The sequence below is a fragment of the Labeo rohita genome, chromosome 10, assembly GCF_022985175.1.
Source record: "Labeo rohita strain BAU-BD-2019 chromosome 10, IGBB_LRoh.1.0, whole genome shotgun sequence".
Taxonomy (NCBI): Eukaryota; Metazoa; Chordata; class Actinopteri; order Cypriniformes; family Cyprinidae; genus Labeo; species Labeo rohita.
The window spans coordinates 5,419,906-5,434,483 of record NC_066878.1 but is presented as its reverse complement, the minus strand read 5'-3'; the positions used below and the strand labels follow the sequence as shown (position 1 = coordinate 5,434,483).

At 34.7% G+C, this 14,578-nt stretch overlaps 1 protein-coding gene across 1 annotated transcript in view; it reads right to left on the bottom strand.

Moving 5' to 3' along the window:
- The window catches only part of cux1a (cut-like homeobox 1a), a 152,564-nt gene that overhangs the window by 21,372 nt on the left and 116,614 nt on the right, over positions 1-14,578 (bottom strand). Inside the window, 7 exon segments of the mRNA XM_051120322.1 lie at positions 3,268-3,427; positions 3,650-3,982; positions 5,886-6,274; positions 6,277-6,333; positions 7,090-7,176; positions 8,849-8,950; positions 9,959-10,039. Of these exon segments, the coding sequence (XP_050976279.1) occupies positions 3,268-3,427; positions 3,650-3,982; positions 5,886-6,274; positions 6,277-6,333; positions 7,090-7,176; positions 8,849-8,950; positions 9,959-10,039 (1,209 nt within the window).

Sequence of the window (14,578 nt, the reverse complement as noted above, 5' to 3'; positions counted from 1 at the left end):
AACAGGGCAGCTGGAAGAAAGAAACCCATTACAGACGTCTAAAGCTCGGGCCATTATGGTGCCTGCTGTTCAGATTATCTACCAAATCGGTCAAGCCTGGCCAGTTCATTTAAACACACTTTCGCCCCAACTCTCCACACTGGCACATCACCGCATGAATGTGTGTGCAAACATATATTCTTCTTATGCCAAGGTTACTATGGTTAATAAAAAATAAAAGACAATATAATATAATATGACATAATATATACACTATGGTTCAAAAATTTAGGTCAGTAATTAATATATATAATTACATAAAACAGATATAATTATAATGTTACAATATAATATAACTAAATATAAAAACTAAACTAAAATAACAACATTAATTTTTGAAATTACAGTTATCCTGCATTTTTGCCCTGGTGTGTACTTAAAAACACTGAACACATTAAAATGATCAAAATGTTATAATTCAGATATAATTATAATGTTACAATATAATATAACTAAATATATAAAATAAACAAAACTAAAAAAGCAATAAAATAAATTTTCAAAATTAAAAATGTCCTGCATATTTGTCTTGGTCTGCATTTTAAAACACTGAACATATTAAAATGATCAAAATGTTATAAATCAGATATAATTATAATGTTACAATATAATATAAATAATATAAAAAAAACCCCCAGCTAAAATAGCAATAAAATTCATTTTTAAAGTTACAATTATTCTGTGTTTTTGTCTTGGTGTGTGTTTAAAAATACTCAATACATTAAAATGATCAAAATGTTATAATTCAGATATAATTATAATGTTACAATATAATATAACTAAATATAAAAACTAAACGAAACAGAAAAAAACAATAATTATTAAAATTACAATTATCCTGCGTTTTTGTCTTGGTGTGTGTTTAAAAACACTGAGCACATTAAATTTATCAAAATGTCATAATTCAGATATAATTATAATGTTACAATATAATATAACTAAATATAAAAAAAACTAAACGAAACAAAAAAAATAAATAAATTACAATTACCCTGCGTTTTTGTTTTGGTGTGTGTTTAAAAACACTGAACATATTAAAATGATCAAAATGTTATAAATCAGATATAATTATAATGTTACAATATGATATATAACTAAATATAAAAAAAAAACCCTAAAATAGCAATAAAATTAATTTTCAAAATTACAATTATTCTGTGTTTTTGTCTTGGTGTGTTTAAAAATACTCAACACATTAAAATGATCAAAATGTTATGATTCAGATACAATTATAATGTTACAATATAATATGACTAAATATAAAAAAAAACTAAACTAAAAAAAAAATAATTTTCAAAATTACAATTATCCTGCGTTTTTGTCTTGGTGTGTGTTTAAACACACTGAACACATTAAAATGATCAAAATTTCATAATTCAGATATAATTACAATGTTACAATATAATATAACTAAATATAAAAACTAAACTAAAATAACAATAAAATTAATTTTCGAAATTACAATTATCCTGCATATTTGTCTTGGTATATGTTAAAAAAAAACACTGAACATTAAAACGATCCAAATGTTATAATTCAGATATAATTATAATGTTACAAAATAATATAACTAAAAAAAAAATTAACTAAAAATTTTTCAAAATTACAATTATCTTGCGATTTTGTCTTGGTGTGTGTTTTAAAACACTGAACTGAAAATAATTAAAATGTTGTAATTCAAATATTATTATTATGTTACAATATAATATAACTAAAAAAAAAAAAAAACTAAAATAATAATAAAAATAATTTTCAAAAAATTACAATAATCTTACATTTTTGTCTTGATGTGTATTCATCATAATATCAAAATCAATTTAAATTCTCCACAGCTTGGATTAAACAAGAAAATGGAGTGACATTAACATTTCTGTTTAACCTAACAGCCTCGTTTCCAAAGTTAACCATTTCCTATTCCTCTTCATCCCCACCTATTGCTTCTCCAGCTGAACTCACAGCTATAATGTATATATTACTCGGCTTAATTTGTGGTAAAAATGACAGAGAAAGGCTTCTTTAAGTAGGACAGCAAGCAAGTGCTATTCATCATAATCGGCCTCGCACTCACACGCACAGCTTGACTCCCATTTATCATTCCATCGGCTGATTATTTGCATATTAATCAGCCACTGGAGCATGATGGCGCGCTCGGCAGCCAGTCACAGAGGAGGAGAGGCGGGTAATTATCATATATCCCGCTGCTGATGGGCTAATTGATTACAACAGCTCAAGGAGGCCCTTGAGAGAGCCCAGGGGGCCTTTTCTGGATGGCCCCTGTGAGACACCCCCCTCCACCTCCCCAACCACACAGCACCGATTTAACCCAACCCCCCAATGCTTTTCCTTGAAATCCAGGTCAATGGAAATATAAAAATTGATGACTGCTAATAAACGGCATAACGGGGTTTAAAAAGGCGCTGAACTGCATAACAATAACTAGATTTTTACATCCACATCCTTAACCCTAAGTGTGACCGCTGATAATTATGTAGTGCTTTAATAAACATCTGAGATCGATCACCAGAATGCTGTTGTACTAAGATAATGATTGCACATTAAAAGTGGGTCAACAGTATGATCCTGTATCCATTTAGTCATGAGTAATTTAAATTCTCCCACCGTAAGGCCGAGCGAGGTACAGCTGGCTGAACTACTGAAGAATTACACTGAGATTTGCTTTGCCCTCGGTTATTTATTCAAGCCAGGCTAAAACCAGTATCAGTCAAACCATTAAAGGAATGCAGCCGTTAGCATTTTCAGGAAATGTTGTTTTTCTTCACTTTTTTTTAACTGCATCTCAGAGTGCGCTATATTAATCAGACAGATATTACGAGCCATCCATTAAAGTCAGAATGAAACAGGATATTCATCAAGAAAGCAAGCACAGAAATGACTGGATCGTCAAACGGCCGATCTCAACATTAGCTTTTTTCTTGAGATATTTTCAGCGCCAGATATTCGAGAGTAATCTAATTTTGGCGAGGAGAAGCGGATGTGATTGGCGAGAAAGAGACAGGAGGGAGAGTTTTGCATTCTCAAACGCCCATGCCAAATGATAAGAAAGCCGAATGAATGGTGGCTTTGATGGCAGCTCAGGATGTGAGGAGTGAAACCAAGAAACCAAAGCCACATCAGAAACGAGAAGCTCTTTCACATCCGTCTTGAGCCACTACGCACGTTTCTCTGTACAGATGACGTCGTGTGATGGTAAACAGTGTCGGGTGTTACCTTGTGTCTGTCCAGGCATTGGCAGCAGCGCCTGGCCCAGCTCTCCGTTCAGCCATAACTGCATGCGTATAAACGGCTCTCTTCCTTTCTGCGTGAGCTTGCTCCAGTGCTTCGGCCGAGAGAGCATGTCGCTCACGCTCCCCTGAGAGAGGCCTAGCACCTGCAACCCGCACACAAACACACAGACACACACGCACACAGGAGATATGGTACATCAGATTCAGAGAAAAACAGTTCTGAAACAAATATGAAGAAATTTCATGATGCAATAAAGAGAAAGATGCAGCTGGTATTACAAACTCATGCATTTGCATGCAGTATAAAAATGAAACCGGCACGCAAGCGCTCAAATCGTTTCACTTCTGATACGCAAAGCACTGACCTTCTCGCCGAAGATCCGCTGGCAGATGCCATTCTTGGCTAGTTTGTCTTTGACCTGCTGTGTGAGATCGACAGTGTCCACTTCCTGGTACATGTAGTACTCGTACTGCTCAGGTGTGAGCGGGGGCACCACGGGTTTGGCGACTTTGGGGAGGGACAGTAAAGGCGAGGAGGAAGGCAGTGGGCTGCTCTGAGGGGTCTCGCTGCCGCTGGGCATCTGCAGGCTGAGCTCTGAGCTCTGGGAGTACGGGGACTCTGAGCTGGGCCAGTCTTTCCAGTAATCCAGAGAGGAAGCAGGAGCCACGGGTGCAGTGCTGCCCAGGCGAGGGAGCTTCTGGAGGGGAGCAAAGAGTCACAGAGTCGGGGTTAGCCATATAAGGAAACTGCATGTGGCTTAAGAAAGGGGAAGTGGGCTATTCTGGTGTGCAAGGGTGAGACTGTTCTGACTGGACTGATGTCAAGTAAATATAGAGCTTATGAATGAAGTGGTATTCTCTGTATGCGCTAGAGATGTTAGAGTGGTTGCAAGTATATTGCTGTGCAGCTGCTAGGGCAGAGGTTTTTGCAGGGTTTCAATGGGTGCCACAGAAAAATATTGGCTGCACTTTATTTTACACTATATGTACTTACAGTGTGCTTACCTAAAAAAAAGCACTGTAATATAAGGTACCTACATAGGGTAGGTTTCAGGGTTAGCACTTAGTTATTACCTAGTTACTGTTATTACTTTAATAAGTACATAGTATGTACATAAGGAACAGGACTGTAAAATAAAGCGCTACCAAAATATTAGCAAAAAAAGTGTAAAAATAAATCAATAAGTAAATAAATTAATGATTAATTTAAAAATAAATAAATAAAATAAAATATACCAAACTCTAACATTATTAGAGTTTCATTCTTTCTAAAGAAATCACGAGATTAATCACAATTATTACAATAATTATTATAATTATTTATTCTATTGCCATGGTTTTCTGTTTATCTTCTGATTTGCATGTGGTGCATAGAAAAATATATATTGTCAACTTATTAACAGTATTGTAACTTAACTAAAACTTTTACAAATCGTTTTCATTAACTGAAATAAAAATTAAAAAGTATAAATGTTTTGGCAGGGTGTCAAAGGGTGCCAAAGGTGTGATTGGGCTAGGCAGAAAAATTGTGAAAAATAGTGTAAAAATAATTAAATAAATAAATAAACAGTACATAAAACAAAATACACCAAATTCAACATTATTAGAGTTTCATTTTTCTTTCAAAAAAAAAAAAAAAAAAAAAAAAAAAAAACAATCACGAGATTAATCAGAGTTATTACAATAATTAATCTAAATTATTTATTCTATTGCCATGGTTTTCTCTTTATTTATATAGTGTAAATTTTTATTAACAGTATTTAACGGTTAACTAAAACTTTTAAAAATGGTTTTCATTAACTGAAATAAAAATTAAAAAGTATAAATGTTTTGCAGGGTGTCAAGGGGTGCCAAGGGTGTGCTAGGGGTCAGCAGAAAAATAGTAGAAAATAGTGTGACTAACTGACTATTTTAAATAAATGAGATTTTAAATCATGAGATTAATCACAATTAATATAATAATTAATCATAATTATTTATTCTATTGCCAAAGTTTTCTGTTTTATCTTCTGATTTGCATGTGGTGCAAAGAAAAAAAAAAACACTACCAGTCAAAAGTTTCTGAACAGTAAGATTTTTTATGTTTTTTAAATCATTCTTTTCTGCTCACCAAGCCTGCATTTATGTGATCCAAAATACAGAAAAAGCAGTAACATTGTGAAATATTTTTACTATTAAAATAACCGTTTTATATTTGATTATGTGTTAAAATGTAATTTATTCATTCTTCAGTGTCACATGATCCTTCAGAAATAAGGAAGTGTGAACTTTCTATTCATCAAAAACCTTAAAACCTTAAAAAAAAAAAAAAAAAACAAAAAACAAAAAAGCATATAACAGTAATAATTTTTTTTGAGCAGCAAATCAGATTATTATAATAATTTCTGAATGCTCATGTGACTGGAGTAATGATGCAGGAATAAATTATATTCTAAAATATATTCAAATAGAAACCAGTTATTTTAAATAGTACAAATATTTCTGTTTTTGCTGTACTTTGGATCAAATAAATGCAGGCTTGGTTCAAAAACCTTTTAATGGGTAATACTGTGGGTATATGGGGGTATGTGGCATCAAAAAATAATTAATAATGCACCATACCTCCTTGCTATCCTCTTGGCTGTGTGCATCTTCACTAACGGAGTGCTGCCCTGTTCCGCGACGCTCAGAGAGACCTGTGCTCCACCAGTGCTCCCTCCAAGAACCCCCACCTAACCCTCCTCCACTCTCCGAGAGACGTCCGAGCTTGGGCACTCCGTCCACCCCCACATCTGAGACGGCCACCTCACCCATCTCCTTCTTCACCCCGCCGTGGAAGTCCAAGAGAGGAGAGGTGGAGGGCTTCTTCAGAGACTGAGCTATAGGGGTGTATGGGAGGGTGGAGAGCGGGGAGCCCAGGAGCGAGAGATCGGTCGGGACCATAGAGTTGGCCTTCAGTACGGGCTCCAGAGCCACCTGCTGGGCCTCCATCTCCCTCCGAGCCTGCTCAGGATGGAACGAATGTTCTCGTCGGAGTTGCTGGAGGAGGACGGAGGCTGCGAACTCTCAACTGCAGGAACAGAAGATAACATGTAAGTGGTCACAATCAGTTTCATGGACCAAATCACCATATTTTTTACTCAAAAAAGAGGAACTTAAAGGAATAGTGTACACAAAAAGAACATTTCTGTCATTATTTACTTATTGTCTGTGGAACACAAAAGTAGAAGCTTTGATATGTCAATGAAATATAATAGAAGCACAAAATGTTGGTCTTTCTGTCTGTAAACACTACTGTATGTTTTTGTCATTTTTGGAGCTTGAAAGCTCTAAATCCCATATACTTCTATAGCATTTAAAAAAAAAAAAAAAAAAGAGCAGCGTGAACATTCTCCAAAACATCTACTTTTGCGTTCCACAGAAAAATGAGTCATAAAGGTGAATAAATGATGACAGAATTTTCATTCTGGGTAAATTATTCCTTTAAAGGGTGCCAATAAGAGATTGCTGCCCTGTGCTACCCAATAACATTTTAGAATAAATTTGGAGTTAAATGTGACATGTGATATATCAATATTGTATGTTATAGCTTCAAATAATGAAGTTAAACAAAGACGTCTGTGAGTTAGACCGTAAAGATTTCTCAACACGTGTACATGTGTTTTTTTTTATTGATGTATATATATATAAAACATACATCGGTCATAAATCCCCATGACTCAGACTGATTTATGACAGTGAGAAGTTCATTGGAAGCAGTAGCGCTCTTGGCGTGGGGGGAAAATCTTGGGGGGGAAAACTTTCAACAGACAGCACAAAACCTCACCAAGTCTTAGACTGTGTGCATATATTTGGAAATAGCTGCCCGACCCTCTGTGGTAACCTGATCGCCGTTGCCTCTCCCCCACGCCGTCTGCAGTGGCAGGTGGGGAAGAGACAGTTAGTTTAATTCCGTTACACAAGCTTGGACAGGAAAAGGTAAAGGGAGGGAATTTAAACACTCAAAACAGGGGGGGGATACGACTCAGTATGTTATTGACTGATATAATCATTTGTTTTAGACAGTGCTTGTTCAAAAATGTGCATTGCAAATACAGTTTGAGCCAACATACACTATCATTCAAAAGTCTGGTACTTTTTTGAAGCATTTACTTGATCAAAAATACAGTAAAAACAGCAACATTGTGAAATATTATAACAATTTAAAACAGGCGTTTTCAACTTGAATGTATTTCAAAATGTAATTTATTCCTATGGTGGAAAAGCTGAATTTTCAGCATCATTACTCCAGCCTTCAGTGTCACATGATCCCTCAGAAATCATTCTAATATGCTGATTTGCGGCTCAAGAAACATTTCTTATCATCAGTGGTGAAAACAATTGTGAGGCTTAATATTTTTGTGAAAACTGCTGCATTTTTTCCAAGATTCTTGATAAACAGAAGTTTTAAAGAACAGCATTTATTTGAAATAAAAATATAAAAGTCCTTACTGTCGCTTTTGATCAATTTAATGCATGCTTGATGAATAAAATATTAACTTTTGAACAGCAGTGTACTATCTTAGTATGATGACACCACAATCATTCTACAACAGAAAACTTCACTTACACTACCAGTCAAAAGTTATTGAACAGTAAGATTTTTAATGTTTTTTTAAAGTCTCTTATGCTGCATTTATTTGATCCAAAGTACAGCAAAAACTGTACAAATGTTTAAATATTTTTACTATTTAAAATAAATGTTTTCTATTTGAATATATTTTAAAATGTAATTTATTCCTGTGATCAAAGCTACAATTTTAGCATCATTACTCCTGTCTTCAGTCACATGATCCTTCAGCAATCATTCTAATATGCTATTTTTATTATCAATATTTTAAAAAGTTAAGTGCATTTTTTTCAGGATTCTTTAATGAATAGAAGAATCCAAATTTATTTTAGAAAATAAATTATAAAACTTATTTAGCAAGGATGCTTTAAATTGATCAAAAATGACAATAAAGACATTTATAATGTTAATGATTTCCATTTCAGATCAATTCTGTTCTTCTCAATAAATGTTTTATCATTTTTATCATTTATTTCCTTTAAAAAATAATGTTACAAAAGCTTTTTATTTCAGATAAATGCTGATCTAAAGTACCCTGAAAAATTTTACTCAGTTGTTTTCAATATAATAATTACAAAAAAGGAGCAAAAAGAACATTAGAATGATTTAGTAATGATGCTAAAAATTCAGTTTTAAAATCACACAAATAAATTACATTTTAATATATATTTAAATAGAAATCAGTTATTTTAAACAGCAAAAATATTTTAAAATGTAACTGTTTTTGCTGTACTTTGGATCATATACACGCAGGCTTGGTGAGCAGAAGAGACTTCTTTAAAAAAAACATTAAAAATCTTACTGTTCAAAAACTTTTGACTGGTAGTGTATTTAGAACAAGTGAATGCAAGAATGATCGTATTCAGGTGGCAACAGTGAATCCTATCCTACAGGAAGTGACATAACTGTGAGGAAGTGGAAAACACACGAATGCCTTGATCCTTCCTCGTTGTCCTGATGACAGAAAAATACTCACCTGCTTTCTGCACTTGTAACTCTCTCTTGGCCTGCTCCAAGATGGACTTGATAGCTTCATCGGAGCCAGTCTCAGGCGTGCGGATGCGTGTGGTGATGTTACCTGTGAAGACACAAGGAGGACATGTAGCTGTGAGATGTGTTTTGTCTTGAAATGAAGCACAATATACATATACAATGCAAACGCAAGCTTACTCTAAACAACAGTCTATGCTAAAATAAGCCTGACACTTTTATTTCATGAAATTGCAAACTCAGCGGCACAAAACTAAAAAGCCATTATGAATCATTTGCTTGTCTATAATATTGTGCGTATCAGCACCTGCGCTGCCCGTGGCTACAGCTGCACTTCCTGTGCAAGGACTGAAATCTTTTCCTGTCCTCAACAACAAAGAGACGCTAAGATTTGGATAAAATCCATGAGAAACAATAGAGCATGTGTGGAAGTATCATCAGACGGGCTGGTGCAATAATAATAAATATGCAAAGAGAGAGAGGGAAAAAGTGGCAGAGGGAAAGTGGCCGACGAGCAGTGGGCAGCAGGGCAAGGTCAGAGTCACTGGTGTGTGAGGAGAGCAGCTGGACGTGTGTGTGAGGTGGAAGTAATGCTCTCTTGCCCTCTCTCTCTCTCTCTCACACACACAGGGGTGGCTAGCCACCCACAGCGCCGCCCTGGGGGAGACTCAACCACCAGTTGTAATGTGGTGGCACTGTAGATCTGCCTGAAGGATTCTGCCACACACACACATATATACACACAAGCTGACCACGAAATAACAGGACAGACTTCTCAAGGACCTCCGTGATGGAAAGTTACATTGGTTTAGATTTGATAACACTCACACTGAGTATTTTTTTTTCTAAAACTGATCTATGCAGTCAAAGGCGTAGCATTTATTGTAAACAGCTGTCTTCCGACAGTCCGAACGAGATCTTTTTTAAATTCCAGTCACACCTCGTCCAGCCCTGTCTGTCTCACTCACTTGTTTTGCAACAGATTCCAGGCCAGAGATTGAGAAGAAACAGACCAGCACAACAAAAAAAACATACAGACACAGCGGATCTGACACTCCAGAAACCCGTAACACGAGAGGGAAGGCGTGAGACAGACCTGGCCGCGTGGAGCCTTCCGAGCCGGTTCTTCGCTTCGGAACATCCTGAAACACTCTGTTCAGGTTCTGGCCTGGGTTCTCTGTTGGAAAACAAGTGGCGGAAGATAGAAATAAAGTAAGACCAAGCCCTAAACTTCTACTGTCATTGTCCAATCATCTCCAGGGCTCAACAATAAGAATGACTGAGTATGAGAGATCAGAAATGTCACCTGTCCTACAGGCTTTGTGCTGCGGCATCAGTGCATTTTACATTCGCTGACAAGCAAACACCTTGCAGTTAGAATTTGAATTCTGCTGATTTGGATGTTAATGTTATTTAGCTAATATTAGCTAACACAGAATGACTAGCCTTCATCACAACAAATCATCAAAAAAAAAAGTTTTGCACCATATGCAATCGTTTCCCAACAAAAAGTATGAATAAGTCCATGAGCTGCATTGCAGTAAAAGCTGGAAATTGTAAAACTACAAATTAAAAGCTTTGAAAACTTCAGAAATCTTAAACAAAATATATCTATATTTTTTGTATAATAAAAACTAACTATAAAATGTATTTTATATATGTGACCCTGGACCACAAAACCAGTCATAAGCGTTTTTTTTTTAATTAATACATCATCTGAAAGCTCAATAAATAAGCTTTCCATTGGCCAAGATACAACTATTTGAAAATCTGGAATGGAGGGTGCAAAAAAAGTTTTAATATATTTACAGTCGGAAATTTACAAAATATCTTCATGGAACATGATCTTAATTTAACACTCTAATGATGTTTGGCATAAAAGAAAAATTGATAATTTTGTCCCATACAATGTATTTTTAGCTGTTGCTACAAATGTACCTGAGCTACTTATGACTGGTTTTGTGGTCCAGGGTCACATATTTTAATTTAAATTAAAGTAACACTTTACTTACAGCCTTTATGTATAATGCATTACAAAGTGTTATTAAAGGGTATAATGCATTATAATTATTCATAATGTGCATTGTTATACATTACATCTTGTTGTAAATAATCATAAATGAATTTAAAAAGCATTAATGTGGTTACAGTTATCCATGAGATTGTGCAATGCATTATAAGGTGCATTACAAGGCGTAAGCATTAAAACTACTTTTATTATGCATTACATATAAAGGCTTTAAGTAAAGTTACCAATTTTAAAATATAAATATATTAGTTTAAAGCTTTATATTAATCCCCCCATTGGGAAAACTTATTTGCCTCCAGCACAACTCATACATTTAAAAAAACAAGAAAGAAAATGACATTACAGTCACAAACAATAAGAATATGATTTGCAATAACAGAAAATTAATGTAACATTAAAAAATATATTTTTATTTTTATTTTAAATTAAATTAAAAATATAAATGTATTCCTGTGAAAAGCAGTATATTCCTTATAAAACGTGTTGCAAAGAAATCCTTATTGTTGAGCCCTGATCTTAAACGATTCTCAGAATGTCTTCACAGTCAATTTTGAAAGCACTTAGTAACACTAATCCAAAGTAATAGCTTTACATGGACAGATACATGTAAATATCCTTTGAATGGTAGTTTGTTAAGCTTAAACACAAATCGACCTAGTCTGACCTCAAAGAAAGCCACCTGCACCGTGCAGAACTCGCTCAAGTGATTATTTCACCGGTAATGTGCTCCTTTAGCCCAGGTCTTTGATGTGAATGAATGGGTTTTAAGGTTTTTACAAAGTTCATACTCCCATGGGAGACCACAAGCCGACGCTATGGAGGCAGACAGCCAGACCAGACTCCCTTGAAGACGTTCCAAACCGGTGTGCAGACGCACGGGCAGCACAGTCAGCCTTTTTCAGCTCCGGCTCTGTTTCAAAACTACTGCCTCACAGCTAGACTGAACAAACTTAGACTCGGCTCAACACGGTTTCAAGGATTCGCAGCCAACTGCCCTCATATGCAAGTACTCTCGCTCACGCTGGGCTCGGCCTTGATTTGTTCGCTCTAGCTGTGAAGCACAGACTTGAGGCAAAACATAATGCTCGCAAACCTCTCTGAACTTCCTCTTCACCCGTAGGCTGAGACCGAAATGAAAGAAAGGGTAGACTGCTAAAGTTTAGCTCTAATCAACACGCCGCCTGTGCCAACTGAGTACTGATAGTGTTTCCGTCAGAGTCTAGTATCTATTCTCTGTGGGCTTCATGTAGTTATCTGAAGACTCTCAATCTAAAAGGTTTTGTGCGCCATTCCATAGTGAATGAAAGGGTTAGTTTAGCCTAAAGCTCATCGGAAGGGAATCATGGAAGCCTGGTTTTGCCTACAGTAAAAAAAAATAAATAAATAAATAAGGTAACTGTGACTTCATATCATACAAATTACTTTTCTACCTCAGAAATGTACTTTGTACCTCAAATGCAAATGTAAACCTCATAAATTTCCATTTTTTTTACCTCACAAATATGAAATTTCTCAATTAATAACTTATATGCCAATTTTTACCTCACAAATGCGACATTGTGTCTCATAATTGCAACTACCTCACAAAAATGATTTTAGACCCCAACTGAGATTTAATTTCACATTATTGTGACTATACCTCACAAATAAGAATTCAAACCTCAAATATGACCCTTTTACCTCACAAATGCAACTCTATATCTCACAAATATGACTTTATACCTCACAAATGCAACTTTATACCTCACAAATGCGACCCTTTTACCTCACAAATGCAACTTTATATCTCGCAAATATCACTTTATACCTCACAAATGAGACCCTTTTAATTCACAAATGCTGCAACCCTTTTACCTCACAAATGCAACTTTATATCTCACAAATATGACTTTATACCTCACAAATGTGACCCTTTTACCTCACAAATGCAACTTTATATCTCACAAATATGACTTTATACCTCACAAATGTGACTCTTTTACCTCACAAATGCAACTTTATATCTCACAAATATGACTTTATACCTCACAAATGTGACCCTTTTACCTCACAAATGCAACTTTATACCTCACAAATGTTTATTTCTTAAGACTTTTACTTGCCAGTTTTTAACCACACAAACGTGACTTCTCATAATTGCAACTACCTCACAAAATTGTTTTTTACACCTCACAAATAAGACTTCAAACCTCAGAAATGATTTTACCTCACAAATTTTAAAGTATACCTCGTAAATTCAACTTTTTACCTCACAAATGTGACTTTATCTCTCACAAATATGACTGCAACACACATATGAAATAGTTTCTCGAGACTTTATACGACAGTTTTTACCTCCCAAACATGACTTCTCATCTCATAATTGCAAATACCTCAAAATTACTGACTTTAAACCTCACAAATGTGAAACTATACCTCGTAAATGCAGTCTTTTTTTTTTACCTCACAAGTGCAACTTTTTTACCTCACAAATGCAACCCTCTTACCTTAAAAATACGACCCTTTTACCTCACAAATGCAACTTTATACAGTAGTCAACATTTGAAGTGGATCAAAAAAAGTTCATCAAAGTTGTTCTAAGACAAGAACAGGTATTTTTTTTTTTTTTTGGTTTTAGGACAATTTTAATGAAATGTTTTGATCCACTTCTAATGTTGACTACTGCATCTCACAAATGACTTCCTCACAACCTCACAAATGGGAAATTATTTCTCATAATTAAGACTGTTACTTGCCAGTTTTACCTCACAAACTTGACTTCAAATCTCATAAGTTTAACCTCACAAAAATTACTTTAGACCTCAGTAATGTGATTTAATTTCACATTGTGACTTTATGCCTCACAAATAAGAGTTCAAACCTTAGAAATGCAACTTTTACCTCACAAATGTGAAATTATACCTCGTAAATAAACTTTTTACCTCACAAAATGCGACCCTTTTACCTCACAAATTTGAATCTAACAAATATGACTATATCTCACAAATGTGACCCTTTTACCTCACAAATTCAACTCTAAATCTAACAAATATGACTTTATACCTCATAAATGTGAAATTATTTCTCATATTTAAGACTTTTACTTGCCAGTTTACCTCACAAACATGACTTCATATCTCATAATTGCAACTCCTTCACAAAAATTATTTTATACCTCACTACGTGATTTAATTTCACGTTGTGACTTCATACCAAATAAGACTTTGAAACCTCAGAAATGCGACTTTTACCTCACAAATGTGAAATGTTGACGTAATTAAAACTTTTACCTCAAAACTTGACTACATAACTCATAAGTGCAATTACCTAACATAAATGATTTTAGACTAATTTTAAGACTTCAAACCTTAAAAATGTGACTTTTACCTCACATATGTGACTTCATTCCTTAACCATTGCAAGATTTTACCCCAAAAATGCGACTTCATTCCTTAAAATTGCGACTTTTACCTCACAAACACAGTACGACGTCATACCTCAAAAACCTCTTCAAATCTCACAACAACAACTTCCTATCTCATAAACATGACCTCATATCTCACAAATACAACTGGAAACCTCACAATTGTGACTTTATACCTCACAAATACAACTTCATACCTCAAAAAATACAACTTCATACTTCAACTGCAACTTTACATCTCAAAATCACCACTTTATAACACAAAATTGTAACTTTATATTTCA